Source organism: Amblyraja radiata, chromosome 3 (genome assembly GCF_010909765.2).
Source record: "Amblyraja radiata isolate CabotCenter1 chromosome 3, sAmbRad1.1.pri, whole genome shotgun sequence".
In the NCBI taxonomy this organism is placed as follows: Eukaryota; Metazoa; Chordata; class Chondrichthyes; order Rajiformes; family Rajidae; genus Amblyraja; species Amblyraja radiata.
The window spans coordinates 71,892,919-71,912,107 of record NC_045958.1 but is presented as its reverse complement, the minus strand read 5'-3'; the positions used below and the strand labels follow the sequence as shown (position 1 = coordinate 71,912,107).

Here is a 19,189-nt window from a genome sequence, read left to right as displayed (position 1 = left end):
TATTTGAACCTAGTGGTTTGGTGATACTATTCCCAATCCCCAGTGCAAAGAGATTATTGACAGGACTGCTTCCTAACAATTTTGACACTTGCATTATTTGAAACAAAGTCAGTTTTATTGTCCACTATAATGAAAAATAAAAAATAATGGGACATACAGGAGAATGCCAGGGCTGTTGGGAGTAAAAGCAGAGGTGGAATATTTGTTCATGGCTGGTGAATAAACCTTTGAAACTGGCAAGTAAATATGTTTCTGGCAAGAGAGAGTACATGAAAGGAAGCTGTGTAGGTGGTGTTGATCTATGAAAAGAAATGGGCTTGTTCAATATGTTGCTTTCTTTCCTGCAAGAGCATAAGAATTTGGAGCAGTGGTAGATAATTTGGTCTCTGGAGTCAGCCCTGCATTCAAAATCTTCATGCCTGGTTTGATCTTTAGCCTCAGCTGCACTTTCCTGCCTGTGCTCCTAAAGATTGAAAAAGTGTATTTCTGCCTTGGATGCACTTAATGAATCAGCCTCCACTTAGCTCTTGGGTAGGAAACTACAAAGCATCACAAACCATTGACAAGAACTTCCTGTTCATCTTGGTCTTAAATGAGAAACACCTTACCCTCCAGCTATGGTCCCAATGTCTAGATTCCCTTATACCATAGGAAACATCCTCTTACTGTCTAAACTGTCAAGCCCCCTTTAAAAAACATGTCTACTTCAATAAGATCACTTTTCAACCTAAGTTCCAGAGAATATAGGTCTTATCTCCTTAAACTTTCCTTCATGAATCAATCCGGGGAATCTCCTTTGCATTGCCCCTGAGCCAAACATGTCTTCCTTTAAATAAGGAGACCAAATCTGTACGCAATACTCCTCACCACACAATGCATCTCTTTGCAATGACAGCTGAGATCCCATTTGCCTGAAGCAGGGTCGATTCGAAACGTCATCTATCCATGCTCCCCAGTGACGCTGCCTGACCCACTGAGTTACTCCAGCATTTTGTGTCTTTTTTTTCGTAAAAAATCTGCAGTTCCTTGTTTCCACATTTTCCCATTTGCCTCTCTGATGACTTGTTAAATCTACATGCTAACTTTTTATGTCCCTCAGAGGAGGACACCCAGGTCTTTCCAAACACCACCATTCTGTGGCTTTACACAATCGAAGTAATATTGTAGAAGTAGAATTTCATTGTCCTCTGGGACATATGACAATAAAACACTCTTGACTCCTGACTCAACTCTTTCCTTATCTGGATAACTGTATATTCCTCCACATTATAACTTAATCTGCTCCTCACATTATGGATGAAAAAGCACACTTCCATGTACAGATATTTTCATACTGATGCATAATTGGCTCAGCTGTCACAAATAGGTTATTCTGGCTGGTAATTTTTTTTTAAATGTAAGCTTTTATCTTGCATGTGGATCCGGTGGCAAACTTTACTGAGAGGTTTTGTATTATTATGTTTGACTTTATTATTTTATTCTTGAATCTTAAGGCATTTGCAGTCACAGAGAGGTTAAATAGCCCATTCAGTGTATTCTATACTAATTTTTAAGATGTATGTGGACTTAATGTACGAAGGAAATTATGAAGGATGTGTTAAATATTTTTATCGTTAAATAGTACACTGTCCATGTGTTCACAGCTCGACTAGCCTTTTCTCATTTCCTAGAAATGTTTATTAAAATATTTCATAAATTAGCTCTAAATTAAGTCACTGCACACAAAGTGAACCCTTGTAAAATTCAGTCCTTGTTATTGCAAGTCTGGGCAGGATTACATTTTTGTAAAAATAAAAATGAAGCAGATGGCGTGCACTGGCTAAGAGGTTTTATTTCGTAACTTGTATTACAAGTGATTAAACAGGGAGAAGCGAGATGCCTGATCATGTAGTTTTATTAATAAATGCATCCTGTTTTATGGAAACTGGTGTTATTTCCTCAAAGGAAGAGTGTGGTAATTGAGTATTCAGTAAATAGTCTGCATTGCGAGTCTTAACCTAGAGCCCATTTTCTAAATAATCTAAAGAACATCGATGAACAGCAATGATGTTCAGAGGAATCATGGAGTCCAAATCCATAGTTCCCTGAAAGTTGCAACTCAAGTAGATAGAGTATAAAGGTGTATGGTATGCTTGGCTTCATCAGAAGGGGTATTGAGTATAACAGGCAGGAAGTCACGTGCAGTTTTATAAAACATTGATCAGATAACAATTGGAGTTTTGTGTAGAATTACGGTCACTCCATTACAGGAGAGATGTGGAGGCTTTGGAGAGGGTGCAGAAGAGGTTCACCAGAATGCTACCTGGCTTAGATCATTTTACCCTAAGGAGAGGTTGGACAAACTTGGATTGTTCATTCTGGAGCTTGAAGGAAGACCTGAGAGAAGTATATAAAATTATAAAAGATATAGATTGGGTTGACAGGACCTTTTTCCCCAAGGTCGAAGTGTCAAAGACTGGAGGATATAGCTTTAAAGTCAGGGAGGAAAGGTTTAACGGAGATGTATGGAGCAAGTTTTTACAAAAGGAGTGGTGGATGCCTCAAACACACTGCCAGGGGTAATGGTGGAAGCAGATATGATGGTGGAGTTTATGAGCATTATAGGTAGGCACATGGATGTGCAGGGAATGGAGGGATATGGATCACATGCAGGCAGCGGAGATGAATTTAACTTGCTTCATGTTTGGCACAGACATTGCGATGGGCTTGTGCCATTCTGTTCCATGTTCTATATGGATGACGCTACTTCCGAAAGGGAGCTGCAAAAATACTCTATACTTCACTCCTGCCTTCCATTCCTGCTTGCAACCTCTCCAAGCGTGAAGGCTGTCATAACTAACCTACCAAAAGCACAAGAGCAGATGAATTCTACCACAAATTCTCTAACATATTTCTATGTCTAGTAATGTTCAATCTGTGATTTATTTTGATGAGCTTTTGTTGAAGAAAAGGTATGTGGCAGGTTGGAGAAGAGGGCAATCATTTTTTTAAAATAAATTCTCATAATTACCTTACTTTAGCTACAAGCAGTAATTGGCACTTGGGAGAAATGGAGAGATACTGAACTAGTGAGATGGGGTTTTCTGCTTTCCAATGACTTGGAAAGGTTTGTGCAAAATTAGTCTTGAAAAATTATACAAAACACAGAAGTCAGTAAAATAAAATTCACAGAACAAAATATGTTTGAGAACCGTGATATTCACCACTTTCTGTGTAAAAAAAAAATGCCCCAAGTATCTGGTTTAAACATTCCCTCTCTGAGCTTAAAGCAATGTCCTCACTTCCTTGATATTTCCATCATGGGAAAAATAATTCTGAATGTCTATCTTATCTATGCTTCTCATAATTTTATATACTTCTAACAGGTCTCCCCTCAACCTCTGAAGCTCTAGACCAAACCTTCCAAACTTGTCCAACGTCACCTTACAGCTGATATTATCTCATCTGGTTAAGGGCTTTAATACAATAAATTATAGAAAAATGTTTATTTGAGTGCCTAAATTCCAAGTCATTACTGAAAGAGAAAAGGTTCATGAGATTTGCAGAAATGTCTGTTGTGGTATGGATTGCCACACCAGAAGTAATAAAAGCAAAATTCCAAATAATGTAGTTAAGGGAATTGAGTAATTGAGTACGTTTTTGCAAAATAGATACATGAAAGTTTAACGCAGGAGATTGGAATTATTTTTGTGCAATTATGTATTAACGTTTTCTCATATCCCAAAAGTGGTCTTCATTTGGATGAGCCTTTGTTCAAGTCTTCTTTTTGTATCCTTTGCTCCAAAAGCTTTCTTCCTTTTCTTATCAGGCGTTATTATTTTAACACAAATAACTTTTGCTATAAACATTCCACACACTGGCAGTGTTTGCTTAATTTCACATATTTATCATTCCCCTTAATAATTTGCAGCCCTGTGAAAATACAAAATGTTTATCCCAAGGATGCCTTAGCCCATTAAGTTATGAGAACAGTACTGTTTGAGCATTATTTTGTTGAGTGTTAATAGACATACGAGTTCATTTTTAAAATGGATTGGGCGTAGAATGTACAGTATCTTTGTATGTTTCCAGGAATCGTAAAAACTAACAAAAATAGCATAATTTTTTGCCAATAGTTTAAACATTGACAGAGTGTGATATAGGGATTGGGGAGTACACTTATAATTTAGGGTAGAAGTTGGAATATCATAAAAGCATTTAGAAGCAGAATGTGTATTCTTTTTAAATGATTTATATGTTGAAATGTTTATCTGAGGAAATTACAAACCATACATAAAGTTAGGATTTTAGGGCCAAAGATTTTACGAAAGGTTAATCTTGGTTTAAATATTAACCATTAAAAGCCTCCTTATATCTCTTGGAGCAAAACATAACAATTTCAAGGTATTTTACAGTGGGAAGGGTGGTTGAGCAATTGAATTACTTGTCAGAACACTGATTTTGCCTGATTAGGCTGGAGCGGATTTGAAAACAAAGGAGTACTGACAGGAGGTTTGGAACCTCTGTGCTAAATTGAGCACAAGCAGCTTTGCTTTATATTAATGCCGAATGTTGGTGTTTGCTGCCTTTCCTGCTGGAAAGTCTGGACCTGTGTTTATTTGGAAAAATGCTAATAGCATGATTTCAACAGCACAGCAGTTTGTATACATATTGAGCTGAGAAGAACATCCCATAGGCCTGTGAGTTCAAAAGGTTACAAGTAATAAAAGTCGCAATTTATTGGTGAGAATGAAGGCAATCTTACAGATAGGTTTATAGGAAGCTTTCAAAAGCATGAAGGAGATAATGAGAAAAAGTTATATAAAAAATATACGATCACATTCAGCAGAGAATTCTGAAGGGACGTCTTTATTCAGGGCGGTGAGAACGTGGAACTCGCTCCCACGGGAAGTGATTGAAGCAAATGGTTGAGACTCATTCAAGAGAAGGATGGAGAAGAAAATGAGTGAGAAAAGAATAGAAGGCTACAGGTCTTCGCATGGGTAATGAATGCTGGATTTATGGACACCCCATAGATATGAGCGAGCATCTGGGAGAACGGCGGCTGGATGGGACAGACCTACTGGCAGTTGTGGGTCAGCAGGCATCTCCAGCTAGGTGCACACAGGCCGTTTCCACATGCGTTTTCTCCCACCCGCCTCCCTGAGCCACAACAACCTTAGGACAAGGCCAAGCCGAGCAGAGTTCGAAGCACTGAGCAGACTCACTCCCTCACTCACTGAATCAGTGAGGCCGGCTGGCAGTCGCTCTTCCCTCTCCTGCTACCGCTGTCTCGATTCATTTTCCAAAGATGAACAGTTTATGTCACCAACAAGATAGAGTCACACAGCATGAAAACAGGTTGCTCGGCCTAACCTGCCCACGCAGACAAAGATGTCCCATCTACACTAGTCACACCTGCCTGCATTTGGCCCTTATCCTTCTAAACCTTTCCTATCCATGTATTTGTCCAAATGTCTTTTAAATGTTGTGATAGTACCTGCCTCAATTACCTCCTCATTCCATACACCCACTATGTAAAAATGTTGCCCCTCAGGTTCCTATTAAATCTTTCCCTTCTCACCTTAAACCTATGACCTTTGGTTATGGATTTCCCTACTCTGGGTAAAATACTCTGTGTATTTATCTATGCAGGTTCTCAGCAATGGAACCCCATTGTTCTGGAGGTCTGCTGTACATTGAGAGATTTAAGTGAGGAAAGATAGGAAGAGGCTCAAGTGGAACTTGGGCAGGTTGGTCTGGTTCTATGTCAGGTTCTTAATCATGTATCTCAAGTAATACGGACTGAATAAGAATGTTAGGCACAACAACAATACTGGGTTTTTGGTCTAAAACATTTTTTATACCTATGCAGTATAAAAATAAAGATTACCTTTGAGTATATTGTGTAAAACCATGATCTGGTATACTGATCCTCTTTGTATTTTTGTGTTCCCTTTCACAGCCAAATAATAGTGGTCAAGTAGTGGGCAAAGTGCCTGGTCATTTTACATCAGTACTGGCTCCCTCACCCCATCATGGCATGTCCAGACCCGTGACCCTGGCCATGTCTTCAGACACTAAACCCATCACTACATCAAGCGAAGGTGAGGCAACATCATCCCCATCATCCAGTAAGTACCATTAAGTTAGATGAGTAGGAAGGAACTGCAGATGCTGGATTAAACCGACGATAGACACAAAAAGCTGGAGTATCTCAGCAGGACAGGCAGCATCTCTGGAGAGAAGGAATGGGTGACGTTTTGGGTCGAGACCCTTCTTCAGCCCAATTAGGGATAAGGGAAATGAGAGATATAAATGATGATGTAGAGAGATAAAGAACAATGAATGAGAGACATTCATTGTTCTTTATCGCTCTACATCATCGTCTATATCTCTCGTTTCCCTTAACCTTAAGTAGTCTGAAGAAAGGTCTCAACCCGAAATATCACCCATTCCTTCTCTCCAGAGATGCTGCCTGTCCCGCTAAGTTACTCCAGCCTTATGTGTCTATTAAGTTAGATGAGGTGTTATCCTGTGACGCAGGAGTAGAATTCACATTCATGAGGTAAATAGATTAATATCTATAAAAGTTTTACTTTTATGCTTGGTAAAACGGTTTGTTTTGCCCAGTGTGCGTTTTTTCCCCCCCGACTTTCTCTCATTTGCATTATTAAAACAGAATCTAAAATATGCAAACACAATAGAATGACAATGATTTAACTGAGTCAATTGGATGTTGAGGGCTAATTCCTGTGAACATAAAATGAATTTCAGTAATGACCAGCTTATTTAACCGTTAACTTATCAGCTCCTCCTAAACAATGAGCAGCATTGGACAATACTTGAACTTTTGATTTTACGGTACTAATAAATTATTCCCGAAATGTTGGTTTGTGACAGCTGCAGCCTACAATTGAAACGGTATTATAAGCTTTGACTGACCACAGCAAATTTCAAGAGAGCAGTCTCAGACTGTATTAATGATGAAAATCAGATGTGCTGGAACGTGCTGGGATAGATCATCTTTTTCCCAAGTACTGTGGTTAAACTGCCACACTGTGTTCTGTATCTCTGTCTGGATGAAGTTAACAAAGGCTCACTAATGTGTTCCATGGGAGACTGTCAGCAATGAAATAGGAGAACAATGTCTTCTTTTGAGAAAACCTCTAGACAGCTGCGACTTGTGTACTAATTGATTTGCTGTGGCTTTGCAGCTTCTCAGCTGTTCAAACCCGTGTCTGGTCACGTATAAAGTACAGGTAGTAGTACTGGGCCTAAGAATTAAAGGTGAGCTTACAAAGAGTGCTGTAAGTGCATTTTTATTTGTCCTATACAACAAATCTGCCATGAGCTCTATTGGAGTAATTCTACCGTGGCATTGCACTGAGATTTGTCACACGTTTGCTTATAACATTACTTCTAATTCATAATCAATGAAAAATAAAGATAATTTGGGGCTAGCCCTGAACTTGTAGATTAAGTAAGTTTTGCACCATTCCTCCAGGAAGGTAGTGTAAAAGCAGCAATAATATCAATGCTTTGTCAAGCTTACACAGTGAGTAGCTGAACTGTACAGACTCAGTAGCGAAAGCTCTCAGTTTAATCCTCTGCCTGTGTTTAGATCACACAATCACTGTGTTTAGATCACACAAGGGTAGTGGCTTTGCAATTCATCTCATTGTTCCTCATTAGGAAAGTTAATGGTTGATATTGGGTCAGACTCCTCATTGCCGCTCTGTGATCTTTGGTAATGGGGAAAGATAAAATAACACCAGACCCTGTGACTGAACAGTCTGACAACATTTCAAATTCAGAGCCTTTCAATAATATTAGCTATTTATCAAGGTATTGGCAGACAATCATCAGCCATGGGCACACATCCAAGAGCAAGGAGAGGAAGGGATAGGATAATTAAATTAATGCAAAAAAAAAAAGAGATTTAGTCTCAATATTTTAAAAGATGATTTTCTACCAGATTTTATTTTTATTTTGAAGGTTCTTTTGCTTCTTTTTACTCGTTAGTTTTATTTTTTCTGTATTACTTTCTCCATTTACACAGACTAAGGGGGAACATTTCACAATTCATTGAGGCGGACATCATCAGTAAGATAAAAACGGAAACTGGAAGAAATCACTAAGCAGGTCCAAGAGACAGAGGGTAACATTTCAGATCAGTGATCCTTCACAAGAAATGCAAAAGGTCAGAGAGAAAGCAGGTTTTAAGATGCGGAGAAAGGAGGGGGGAAGAAATGGGGTAAAAGCAGGAGCAATTAAATAATAAAGTACAGGTGGGGGCAATAGGATCAGTAAAACAACAAAATAAATCAGAAGTCTGGTAGAGATTAAACCACAGTATTATTATCTAAAGTGGTTGAACTCAATATTGTGACCAAGAAATTGCATTAAACCTAGTTGAAAGGCTTGCACCATTCCGCAAGCTTACATTGAATTTTACTCAACATTATGGGAGATTGAGGTCAATCAGAGAAGGTTAAATATAAAAGTGTAGACAACCAGTAACTCTGGTCACTCTTACAGATGAACAGATGATTTTGCAAAGCCAGTTATTTCTATTAAACATTACTCCTTGGACTTTACAATATCCTGATTCCTACTTGACTATGTGTTCTAACTATTTTCCTTCAGCATTTTCTGCACGTATATTTCTTTAAAAAGTTATTTAAAACTGAAAAGCCAGGTGAAGTCCAACATCCTACACAAATCACAGATTTATGTAAATGAAAGAAAGAAGATGATACTGACAATCAATTTTCCCTCCTTCCTATTGCATGCGACGTTGGAGCAAATAGTTGCTGAGAAATTTGTCCCCGTTTCAGTGAAGCTGAACAATTTTGTGGTGACTACATGCCCAACAACACTTGTTAAATACACTCCATTAAAAGTAATCAAATGAATTTTGGGAAGTAGAATAGAATATGTAGCTTCTACCAAACACCATCTCCATACCACCAGCTGGAGATAACTTTCTAAGCAGAGGTCTTTTCAAGATTTATATTATTTATTTTTCATCAGATTTTAAATGCAAACCTCCTATGCATTCCCCTCTTTCAAAAAATGACAGCTGGCAGTTTTTTCAGAAAGATGGTTTTCCTGAAAGAAGAGATGTTCCTTTGCTTCATTGATGTTGTATCTCCACCAGTTAGCTCAAACACAGGCTATTTCTGCAACTTTTAGACGTTGAAGTGGACCACTCCCTGTATTCGGAGAACCAAAAAAACTGTCAATACACTGAAAGTTGCTAATGTGATCTGAGAGTGATTAAAAACATGATAATATCCATTGAAATCTAGGGCATAGGGCAATCTTCAGAATTAAACCATAGCGCATCATGAGGAAAGAAGATTTATTTTGTTGAACTAATTATTACAGCGATCACATGGCATTCCACTGTATGCGATTTCTTTCAGCAGATGTTAACCCATTATTGAAAATTAATGTCTCCTTTTAAAAAGGTGGACAAAGAAAGATCTTATTGAATGAATTATTCTGTTGTTATTGCCAGAAGCTGTTTTGCCCAGTATTGAGATAGGCATAGGTAGCACTGACAATTTCTTTGCATAGTATTTAAAAGAAATCCAAAGCAAAATAGAGCAGATGTTGTAAATCTGAAATAATACAAGTGCTGGAAACTGTGCAAGTCAAGGAGCATCTGTTGAGCTGTCCAATCTGCTGAATACTTCAAGCATTTAAATATCATTTTTAACTTAAAAATATATTCTGCCTCAATTTCTGAGAAGTTTGCCATATACAGCAGTTTGCTTTAATAATGCAATGAAAGGTTTATACCGACAGTTTGAAAAGACTTGATACTAACTTCACTCTTTGTGTTTAATCAGCCTATACAGGTTCAGGTACATCCCCAGCCAACCGGCAATTTGTGGGACTCAGCTCAAGGGATCCAGCCTTTCTACACCAGCAGCAGGTGGGCAAGATTCTTGTCACTCTTTGTCTAGATGTGTACCGTTCCAGATCCATAGCATTAGCGCACGACTGATCCGCAATATCTTTTTTAAAGTAGAACTGATGATGAGAAATCACCGGGTGAACTTAGCCCAACCCCAAAACATAATGAGGCTTTGGTTGTGATGTGAATCCTAACATGGCTTCATTGACACTCTAGGATAAACAAGAGTTCACAATTGCATTATTGATCATGCTGTTTCAGTGTTCCATGTACTGCTGCATTGCTATGGGAGTCCGACTGCTTATGTCTGATAGTTAGCTGTCAGATATTGCGATTAAAAGAGCTTAAGGGTACAACTTATTTTTAAAGAAGATAGCTAAAAGATGAGTCAAAACCCTTCTCCACAATTAACCAATCTTCCAACCAGCCAATAGAAAGTGGATAAATAATTGGTGAAAAAAAAGTAATAATTTAGTTAAAGAGTGGGGAGTGGGATTGCACTTTTGAAAGACCTACAGTGCCCTCCATAATGTTTGGGACAAAGACCCGTCATTTATTTATTTGCCTCTGTACTCCACAATTTAAGATTTGCAATAGAAAATATCAAATGTTGGTAAAGTTAGTAAAGTAAAATTTACTAACACTTATACATTTTGGTTTCACCATGTAGAAATTACAGCAGTGTTTTAAACATAATCGCCCCCCCCCCCCCCCCCATCAGGGCACCATAATGTTTGGGACACAGCAATGTCATGTAAATGAAAGTAGTCATGTTTAGTATTTTGTTGCACATCCTTTGCATGCAATGACTGCTTGAAGTCTGCGATTTATAGACATCACCAGCTTCTGGGTGTCTTCTCTGGTGATGCTCTGCCAGGCCTGTATTGCAACCATTAGCTTATGCTTGTTTTGGGGGATAGTCCCCTTCCGTTATCTCTTCAGCATATAAAAGGCATGCTCAATTGGGTTCAGATCGGGTGATTGGCCAGTCAAGGATTGACCATTTTTTAGCTTCGAAAAACTTTGTTGCTTTAGCAGTATGTTTGGGATAATTGTCTTGCTGTATAAATGATCCGCCAGCCAATGAGTTGTGAGGCATTTGTTTCAACTTGAGCAGATAGGATGTGTCTATACACTTCAGAATTCATTATGCTACAACCATCAGCAGTTGTATCATCAATGAATATAAGTAAGCCAGTACCTTCAGCAGCCATACATGCCCAGGCCATAACACCCCCACCACCAAGTTTCACAGATGAGGTGGTATGCTTTGGATCTTGGGCAGTTCTTTCTCTCCTCCAGACTTTGCGCTTGCCATCATTCTAATATAAGTTCATCTTCGTCTCATCTGTGCACAAGACCTTTTTCCGGAACTGTGGTTGCCCTTTTAAGTACTTCTTGGCAAACTGTAATCTGGCCATCCTATTTTTGCAGCTAATCAGTGGTTTGCATCTTGCAGCTCGGCCTCTGTATTTCTGTTCATGAAGTCTTCTGCGGACAGTGGCCATTGACAAATCCACACGAGACTCCTGAAGAGTGTTTCTGATCTGTCAGACTGGTGTTTGGAGATGTTTCTTTATTATAGAGAATTCTTCTGTCATCAGCTGTGGAAGTCTTCCTTGGCCTGCCAGTCCCTTTGCAATTAGTAAGCTCACCAGTGCACTCATAGGGTGATTCTTCAGTAAGTGTCTACTTTGGTGTCCCGCTACTTTGATGCTGTATATCAGGAAAATCTGTAATTCTATCCCATTTCTTCTTATTTCTATATTGTTAATAAACATAATCCTCATAAATAAAGATTAAACCCTAAATGAATAAAGTGGGTTTTTTTCCCCCTGATGTTCGATGCCCCCCCCCCCCCCGAAAACTGCATGTCTCGATGGTTACTAGTGAAATTTCAAGTCGGCATATTTATTTAATGGGGGATCTATCTGAAATGAAAATACTTTTAAATGATAGGTATTAATAATTAATATATTTATCACCCTTATAAAAATTCCTCCATTCTTGATAAGATTATAAATCTTCCTGTTTTATTTTAAATTCCGTGTCCCGATGATTGGAGTCATTTACCGTCATGCACCTTTGTTGAGCAATCACACATGGCTATAAATAGAATAGACGCGAACTTCCGACCTCAAAAGACCGCGGAATTCAAAAGTCCCCTAGTTTGTGAATTCCTCCAGATTCGCGGGACGAGAAGCCTGTGAAAACTCAGTTTTCTGCAGCATAACGGGTACGTACCTTTATTCAGCGCCATTCCCGAACGGTGCTGAACTATTGGAAAACATTTTTAAATCGTTCATTTTTGATTTGTTCTGGAGAACAAATCGTGCCATGTGCCATTCATCCAAACGATATGGCCAGGCATGGCCTTCTGGCGAGGCCATCCTGGGCTAAATGCTTGGGCCACCATTCCCGTCATGGCCACATCCGCAACTTAACCCCCGATCTCCATCTAGCTCCAGCTGGACACAAAGCCGTCGCATCTTCCCCTGACCCGATGTTCCTCTCCACGCCCGACCCTCTTCAGCCCTCGGGAAGATGCAACGGCTTTGTGTCTGGCTGGTGATGGAGATGGAGCTGGAGCTGGAGATTGGGGGTAAGTAACCTGAGCCCCAGCCCCAACCCTAGCCCCAACCCCAACCCCAGCCCCAACCGTAACCCTAACCCTAGCCCCAACCCTAACCCTCACCCTTGCCCTAACCCTTGCCCTAACCCTAGCCCCATCCCCAGCCCCAGCCCTAGCCCCAACCCTATCCCCAGACCCAAACTTAACCCTAATCCTAGCCCTAACCCTAGCCCCAACCCTAACCCTTGCCCTAGCCCCATCCCCAACCATAGCCCCAACCCTAGCCCCAGCCTCAGCCCCAACCCCAACCCTAATCCCAGCCCCAACCCTAACCCCAGCTCCAACCCCAGCTCCAGCTCCAACCCCAGCACCAGCCCTAGCCCGAACTCTATCCCTAAAGATAGTTTTAGTCATCTCCATCACGTGACGCTCCCAAACTTGATCATCTCCACCATGCTGAGTCATATCTGTGACATGAGTATTTTATACTCATAATGTGTAAAATAATACAACAATGACCATAATTATTAATTGTAATTTATATATAAACAGTATGATTCTGCTTATTCATTTGAAGTTAATATTGATTTAGAGGAAGTTGGTGAAAAGTTACGTGAAGGTTACCATTCTTGCTGAAAATTACCACTTTTTTCAGCAGTAAACTGTTAGGAAGTTTTAAAATCTATGCGTTAGACTGAAAAAATATTTTTTTTGGTGGTTTATTTGAGGAAGATACTCTATAATTTGAAAGACTGCAACAAAATTTAGATTTTATATTCTTAAATCAGTTATATTTTGCAGTGTTGTTCATCATAAAAATATGACTGAATGCAATGGGCAACCTGGAAAAAGAAGAGGAAAAAATAAATTAAATTCTCTAAAAGATTGCGCCAAACCTATTTTTTCCCATAGTAGAGATGTTCATCTATGTGAAACAACATTCAACGTTGCAAAAATTTAAGTTTTATTTTCGGGTTTCCAGAAACTTAAAAGTAGACACGTACTGAAGAATCGCCCATTAATGATGTTCCAAACAGTTGATTTTGGTAAGCCTAAGGTTTAGTTGATGTCTCTAACAGTTTTATTCTTATTTCTCAGTCTCATAATGGCTTCTTTGACTTTCATTGGCACAACTTTGGTCCTCTTGGTGATAATCATCATCATCGTTGAAAACATTAGCGACGCAGTGGTGCTAGTTTCCAATGGGAACGGTGATGGACACACCACACATCTCTGTCCTCCATTTCCTGCAGACGTCTGCCGCTGGAAGTATAGGATTTTGGTGTGTGTGCTTTATCATCATTCCTTACAATGCTATGTACGACAGTGATCGCAACTTCTACTGAAGTGTGGATGGCCGTTGGCTCGCTAGAAGCTCATCCGCCCTTTGACAGGTCATGTTTTTGGTCCTGCTAGGGGGTCCACCGCCCCTTCCTCACCTGGCAAACCAGGTGGGGGAGACGGTTTAGTCGTCGACTATTCGACCATCGAGCAGGTAGCACGGGATTACATGGTACCCGTGGCGGGGGGAACTCCCCCCCGACCTGTCCAGAGAGATTTGTTGCTGTTGATAAACAGCAATAAAAGTTTCCAAAGGTGATGGAAAGACTGGAGGAAAGACTAGGTGCTGAGAGCTCTCTTATACCTGCATTAAGGAGGCAATTAAACACACCTGAGCAATTACAAACACCCATGAAGCCATGTGTCTCAAACATTATGGTTCACTGAAATGGGGGGACTATGTTTTAACACAAATGTAATTTCTACATGGTGAAACCAAAATGTATAAAAATAGCCTTTATTAAAATCTGACAATGTGCACTTTAACCACATGTGATTTTTACTATTACAAATCTCAAATTGTGGAGTACAGAGGCAAATAGATAAATGATGGGTCTTTGGCCCAAACATTATGGAGGGCACTGTAGTATAAACAGTGGGCTGAATGGTCTCATAGAGTTCTGTACCATTCTCCTATTCCACATATCGTGAAACACTCCCTCTGTCAATTTAAGAACCTTCTCCAATGAAAGAGACAGATAAGTTGTTCGTAACAATGATATAGAAGTAAATGTAAGCAGGTATACTGATGATTTATCAACTTGATGGCCAATAATTGCACAGAATTTACAAACAATTTAAGACCTCAACACTCATCTCCTTCAGAGTAAACATTGGTGTTATTGGAAGAGTTAGAGAAAAAGACATATGACTGAATCACGGCACGGCATAGCCTTCATCTTTCACCTACATTGTCAACTTAATGCACAAAAATGTGTCCTCAGACAACCTTGGTTTTAGGATCATCATGTAAAATAATAGTGGAGGGCTGGAAGACTGGGAGATATCTGATATCCAATGCAGGCAAGTGGAATTAGTATAGATAGGTACTACAGTTGTCATAGATGTGGTGAACTGAAGGGTTCAATTCTGCGCTGTACAATCCAATGATCCTATAACAGGCATCTTTGATTTTGTTCTAGATTATTTGAAATTCCTATCAATTACTTTGTTCCTTGATGGAATTTGTCACAAACCTCTAGTGGTTGGAAAATAAGATTTAGGTATAGCTCGTGAAATTGGACTAATTCTAAGCAGTGCTGAGACAACTCCCCTTCACTGCTCGCACCTGCTCTTGTCTGACTTTAGCACTGAGAGGCAAGATGGGTTTAAGCATTACACTATTTAGTACAGCATTCCACAATAAATCAACATTTAGCTAAATGTCTACAGCGCAAATGCTCTTTAAAATATGATTGAATAGAATAGCAGACTTGATGGGCACTGCCATGGTAAATTGAGAAAGCATCATCCATGACAATTTGATGGCTTCAACATTATGTTTGCAATAAAGTGCATGCATACTGTATGTCCATTATTGCTCAAACAATGTATCTTTGCCAGATTAACCTCAAGTACTCATTTTTAAATATCTGAACACCACCACAAAAACCACAACGTAATAATTAGTGGTTTTGCTACTCCATCCTTTTTTGTCATATTTATTTGTAGTGATTCTTTTCAAATCTCCCTTTTAATATTTTTGGTTAAATTACCTTTAAAACAGCTAGCTTTTCAAAATGAAACTATCTAAAGTGTATCTAAAGTTTCATGTGTGATATATTGATCTCCACAAGTAGATATTACTGATAACACCGATGCAAGAGAGGTGAGACCAAACTTAGCCAAAGTTGCACATGGTCAATGTTTTTTAAAAGAGAACTTTAGCTGAATAAATGAGGTAATTCTGGCACACTGCCCCTCTATTAGTCACACAGGTATGATTCTGCAATGAATGTAAATTAGCCCTGAAGCAGTAATCTAAGTTTGTTGAGTGTATTTTATTCAGAATTTCTCCCAACTCTTCTCCATTCTCTACCAACAACTCCCTGATTTGAAACTTCATTTTTATATTGATGGATGCATCCTGTTTCGGAACCATGCTTCTTTTGCTTATGCTTTCTAGGAAGCATAAGCATTTTTTGAACTGGTTTGTGAATATCATCAGAAGCAGCTTCACATGTTGGTAGCTCTTTTGATCATGTTCTCTTCTTATCTGCTGGGATTTTATGCACAATCAAATTCTTCCCAGAAAATGATTCTAAACATCAAATGCAATGCAACCTTGTCATTGAGAGCTCTGGTGTTATGATAGGTTTAACCCCCAAAACAAAATCATGTTTCACAACCACAGCAGAATTGATTCATGGATGCAAGACCTCAGACTAATAAATTAGGGGGTCTGATGAGAACTACTGTTTTGTCATGTCTAGGGCAAGTTCTGTATTACACATGGTAAGAACAAAACAACATATAACCAATAAATACAGAAATGCAAGGAAATATTATGCTCCTTTCCATACCCTCAGTGGAACATTATTAGAACCAATCCAAATCCAAGTTTAAAGATCGTTTAATAGACTGAAATACTCTTCATCTATTTCTTACAACACAATTTTCATTCTTTGCATTAGCCGTGACTTATTGAAATACAATACTGAAAATATCTACTGTGTCTAGATTTGGAATAATCATAATACAATATAATTTACACATTGATAATTTCACCTTAAGTAGTAAGCATCTTTTGTACTTTTAAGCTGTCGAAACCAAGCACCAATCAGTTCTGCATTTTCCATATTTTTATTAACTAGAACCCATCACAAGTAACAACACATGCTCATGCCCCTTGAACAAATTACTGAAACAACAAGTGCTCTTATCAAATTATTTGGACTGTATAGTTTAGAAGTAAATGTAAGTTACTAATATAAAGTGGTTGGTGGTATTGTAATATGCCTGAAGTAACATTAACAGATCCAGCATGAAATATAAGATTGCACTGTGCCAAGAATGAGTTTTAATTGATAAGACTGTAATGTGGTACATTTTAAATATGTATCATCATCTATTATGCCAGCGCAAACTAAAATAAGTAAAGAACAAAAAAAGAAAAACTAGAAACCACTTTTATGAATAAACAATTGCAATAGTTACTATTTATATATATTATTCAGAATTATAGATTATGAACTTGAAGGTAACGTGAACATGAATTAATTGGGCATAGACGCTTGGATTGTATGTAGTGCTCAAGAGATGTGAATTTAGAAAAAAACTTTTATTCCTTATCTACTTTATAGTGTTAGAAACGTATTACTTTGCACTTACACAGCAAACAAATAAATTGAATATAAATAGAGTTAAGGTCAGAATAAATCAACAAAATAAGTATTTTTGAGCATATGAGCCAAGAAAAGTGAAAACAAAAATTGATGGGAAATCCAAGTTCAAGTTTTAACACCAGATATTTTAATAGGTGGTGACCCTTAATATAAATAACATCAGTTGTATAACTTTCTCCCTTTGTTGTTGCGGCCTGCATAGTGATTTATATTTTTGCGGTATGATATCATTTGACCATATGCTCTTTTGTGGCATTGTTAAGTGGCTTGTGTTCCAAGGAAATCCTGAACATTTTCTACAGTTGAATTGTGGACAGCTAAGCTCTGTCAAGCCAGTAGTGGGATAAACTGGCTCCACTCATTACTTCTTCCACAGTCATTTCATTTGAATGAAGTAATTTTGTTTACAAGAAGCAGAACTCAAGATTCCATGTATCGTTCAGCTTTAATCAATAATTGAAATCCGTAGATACTCTTTGAGCATAGATGTATTTGCTAATCTTTCACCCTGTAATTTCTAATTTTAAAAACACCAAGCATCACAGAGCCACTAATACCGGAGAGTAATGCTTTACAAAACATAATATGGCAGGAAAAAGTCAATTGAACAAATAAAATTTTGAGAGTACCCTATCTAGGCATCTAAGTGAATGTATGTGGGGTCAGTCTATTAACTTGGGGCAAACATTAGGGTTAATTTAATGCTTTTGTATGCAGGTATATTAGCCTCTGCTGAAACTGAAGGTTTCTTTTCAAAGTGATGCAAACATGGCAGAATGCATGGAGAAAGAGAGGACATGGCTTATAGTTTTCTAACTACTTGGATTTCTTTCATCTGTCAGTATAAAGGAAGTCTGAATCTTGATGTGAATCTACAGTCATGGTCTCTGTCTGACATCTGTGGCGTGGCCGTTAATCAAGCAGCATGAGGTAGTTGGTGGCAGCTTGTTGCAGTGTCTATCTATAACTAATTAGAGCATACAAAATGGGTCTGCTGCACTCATCGGAACAGCAACAAGCAAAATCAGTACATTGCTTGCTCTGTCTGTATATATAGTTAATTAGCCAGTCAGGTTAATGAGCAATTGTAACGATTCGAAATGAATAGCAGCACATTAAAAATCATAAGGTATCAAGTGAGCAAATTGCATTTGCACCACAAACTAGCATTTGTAAAACAGTGAAGTTACTGTATACTGGCTACAAATTGAGCATAACATTTTGAAAAAATTGATCCAACAATTTAAGATGTTAACAATGTACCTGTTGTCTGTTAGAAATGCCGTGTTAGTATATACGTGGAGCTACATATTACAAGCACAGGGTGAATGCATTCATTAAAATAGAAACCCTTCTTTCCCCCTTATTGCTTTGATATTTCTAAAGATAATCATCAAAATCAATTTCCCCGCCACATGGCTGATTTCTAAGTGTTGCTGAATAAGTCTAACCTTTACTTTGTATTGTGAGGGCTGAAATTGTCTTTAGTACCTAAATGCAAGTCTTATATGAATATAATTCATGCATTTGGAACAGTTCCAGTTTTCTGGTATTATTCACTTTGCAAATGACAAAATAAAGTCCCCAAAGCTGAGGGTGGTCCAATAGTCCTTCCATTAAATTGATCTTCAAAATTCTGTATGGATGAAACCAGAATCAACCTAAGATGGGCACTCCAGTCAGCATGTTAAGGTATAATCTATGTTTAGCATTAGTAATCTACATTCGTATTTAGCAAATTCTGTTAATTCGCATAAAATTGGCATTCGCAAAATAAAATTTGACTGACAACCCTTCAGCTTGGTAAGGAAACCATTTTCAAATAAGTTATCCTTCAAACTGGAATTGTTATGCTGCTGAATACAATACGTAATGTCTTAGTGAAACCTGATAGTTGATAGGTTGTAGTTGAAGTGAAGTCCAGCAATTTGTGATATTCAAGATAAGCAATGATTGGGTAAATTTCACTCTGTTTGGTTGACAAAATGATGATAGAATAAAATAGAATTGGTTGTACAAAATTGA

The 19,189-nt window shown here is 38.3% G+C and overlaps 1 protein-coding gene across 14 annotated transcripts in view; it reads left to right on the top strand.

Moving 5' to 3' along the window:
• The window catches only part of nfib (nuclear factor I B), a 292,080-nt gene that overhangs the window by 212,962 nt on the left and 59,929 nt on the right, over positions 1-19,189 (top strand). For 8 of the 14 annotated variants that reach the window (XM_033018019.1, XM_033018025.1, XM_033018020.1 and 5 more), the window contains 2 exons: positions 5,945-6,113; positions 9,840-9,925. In XM_033018019.1, coding sequence (XP_032873910.1) covers positions 5,945-6,113; positions 9,840-9,925 — 255 coding nt within the window. The remainder of the gene's footprint in view (positions 1-5,944; positions 6,114-9,839; positions 9,926-19,189) is intronic. The other 6 variants (XM_033018022.1, XM_033018018.1, XM_033018023.1 and 3 more) reach the window with 2 other exon arrangements.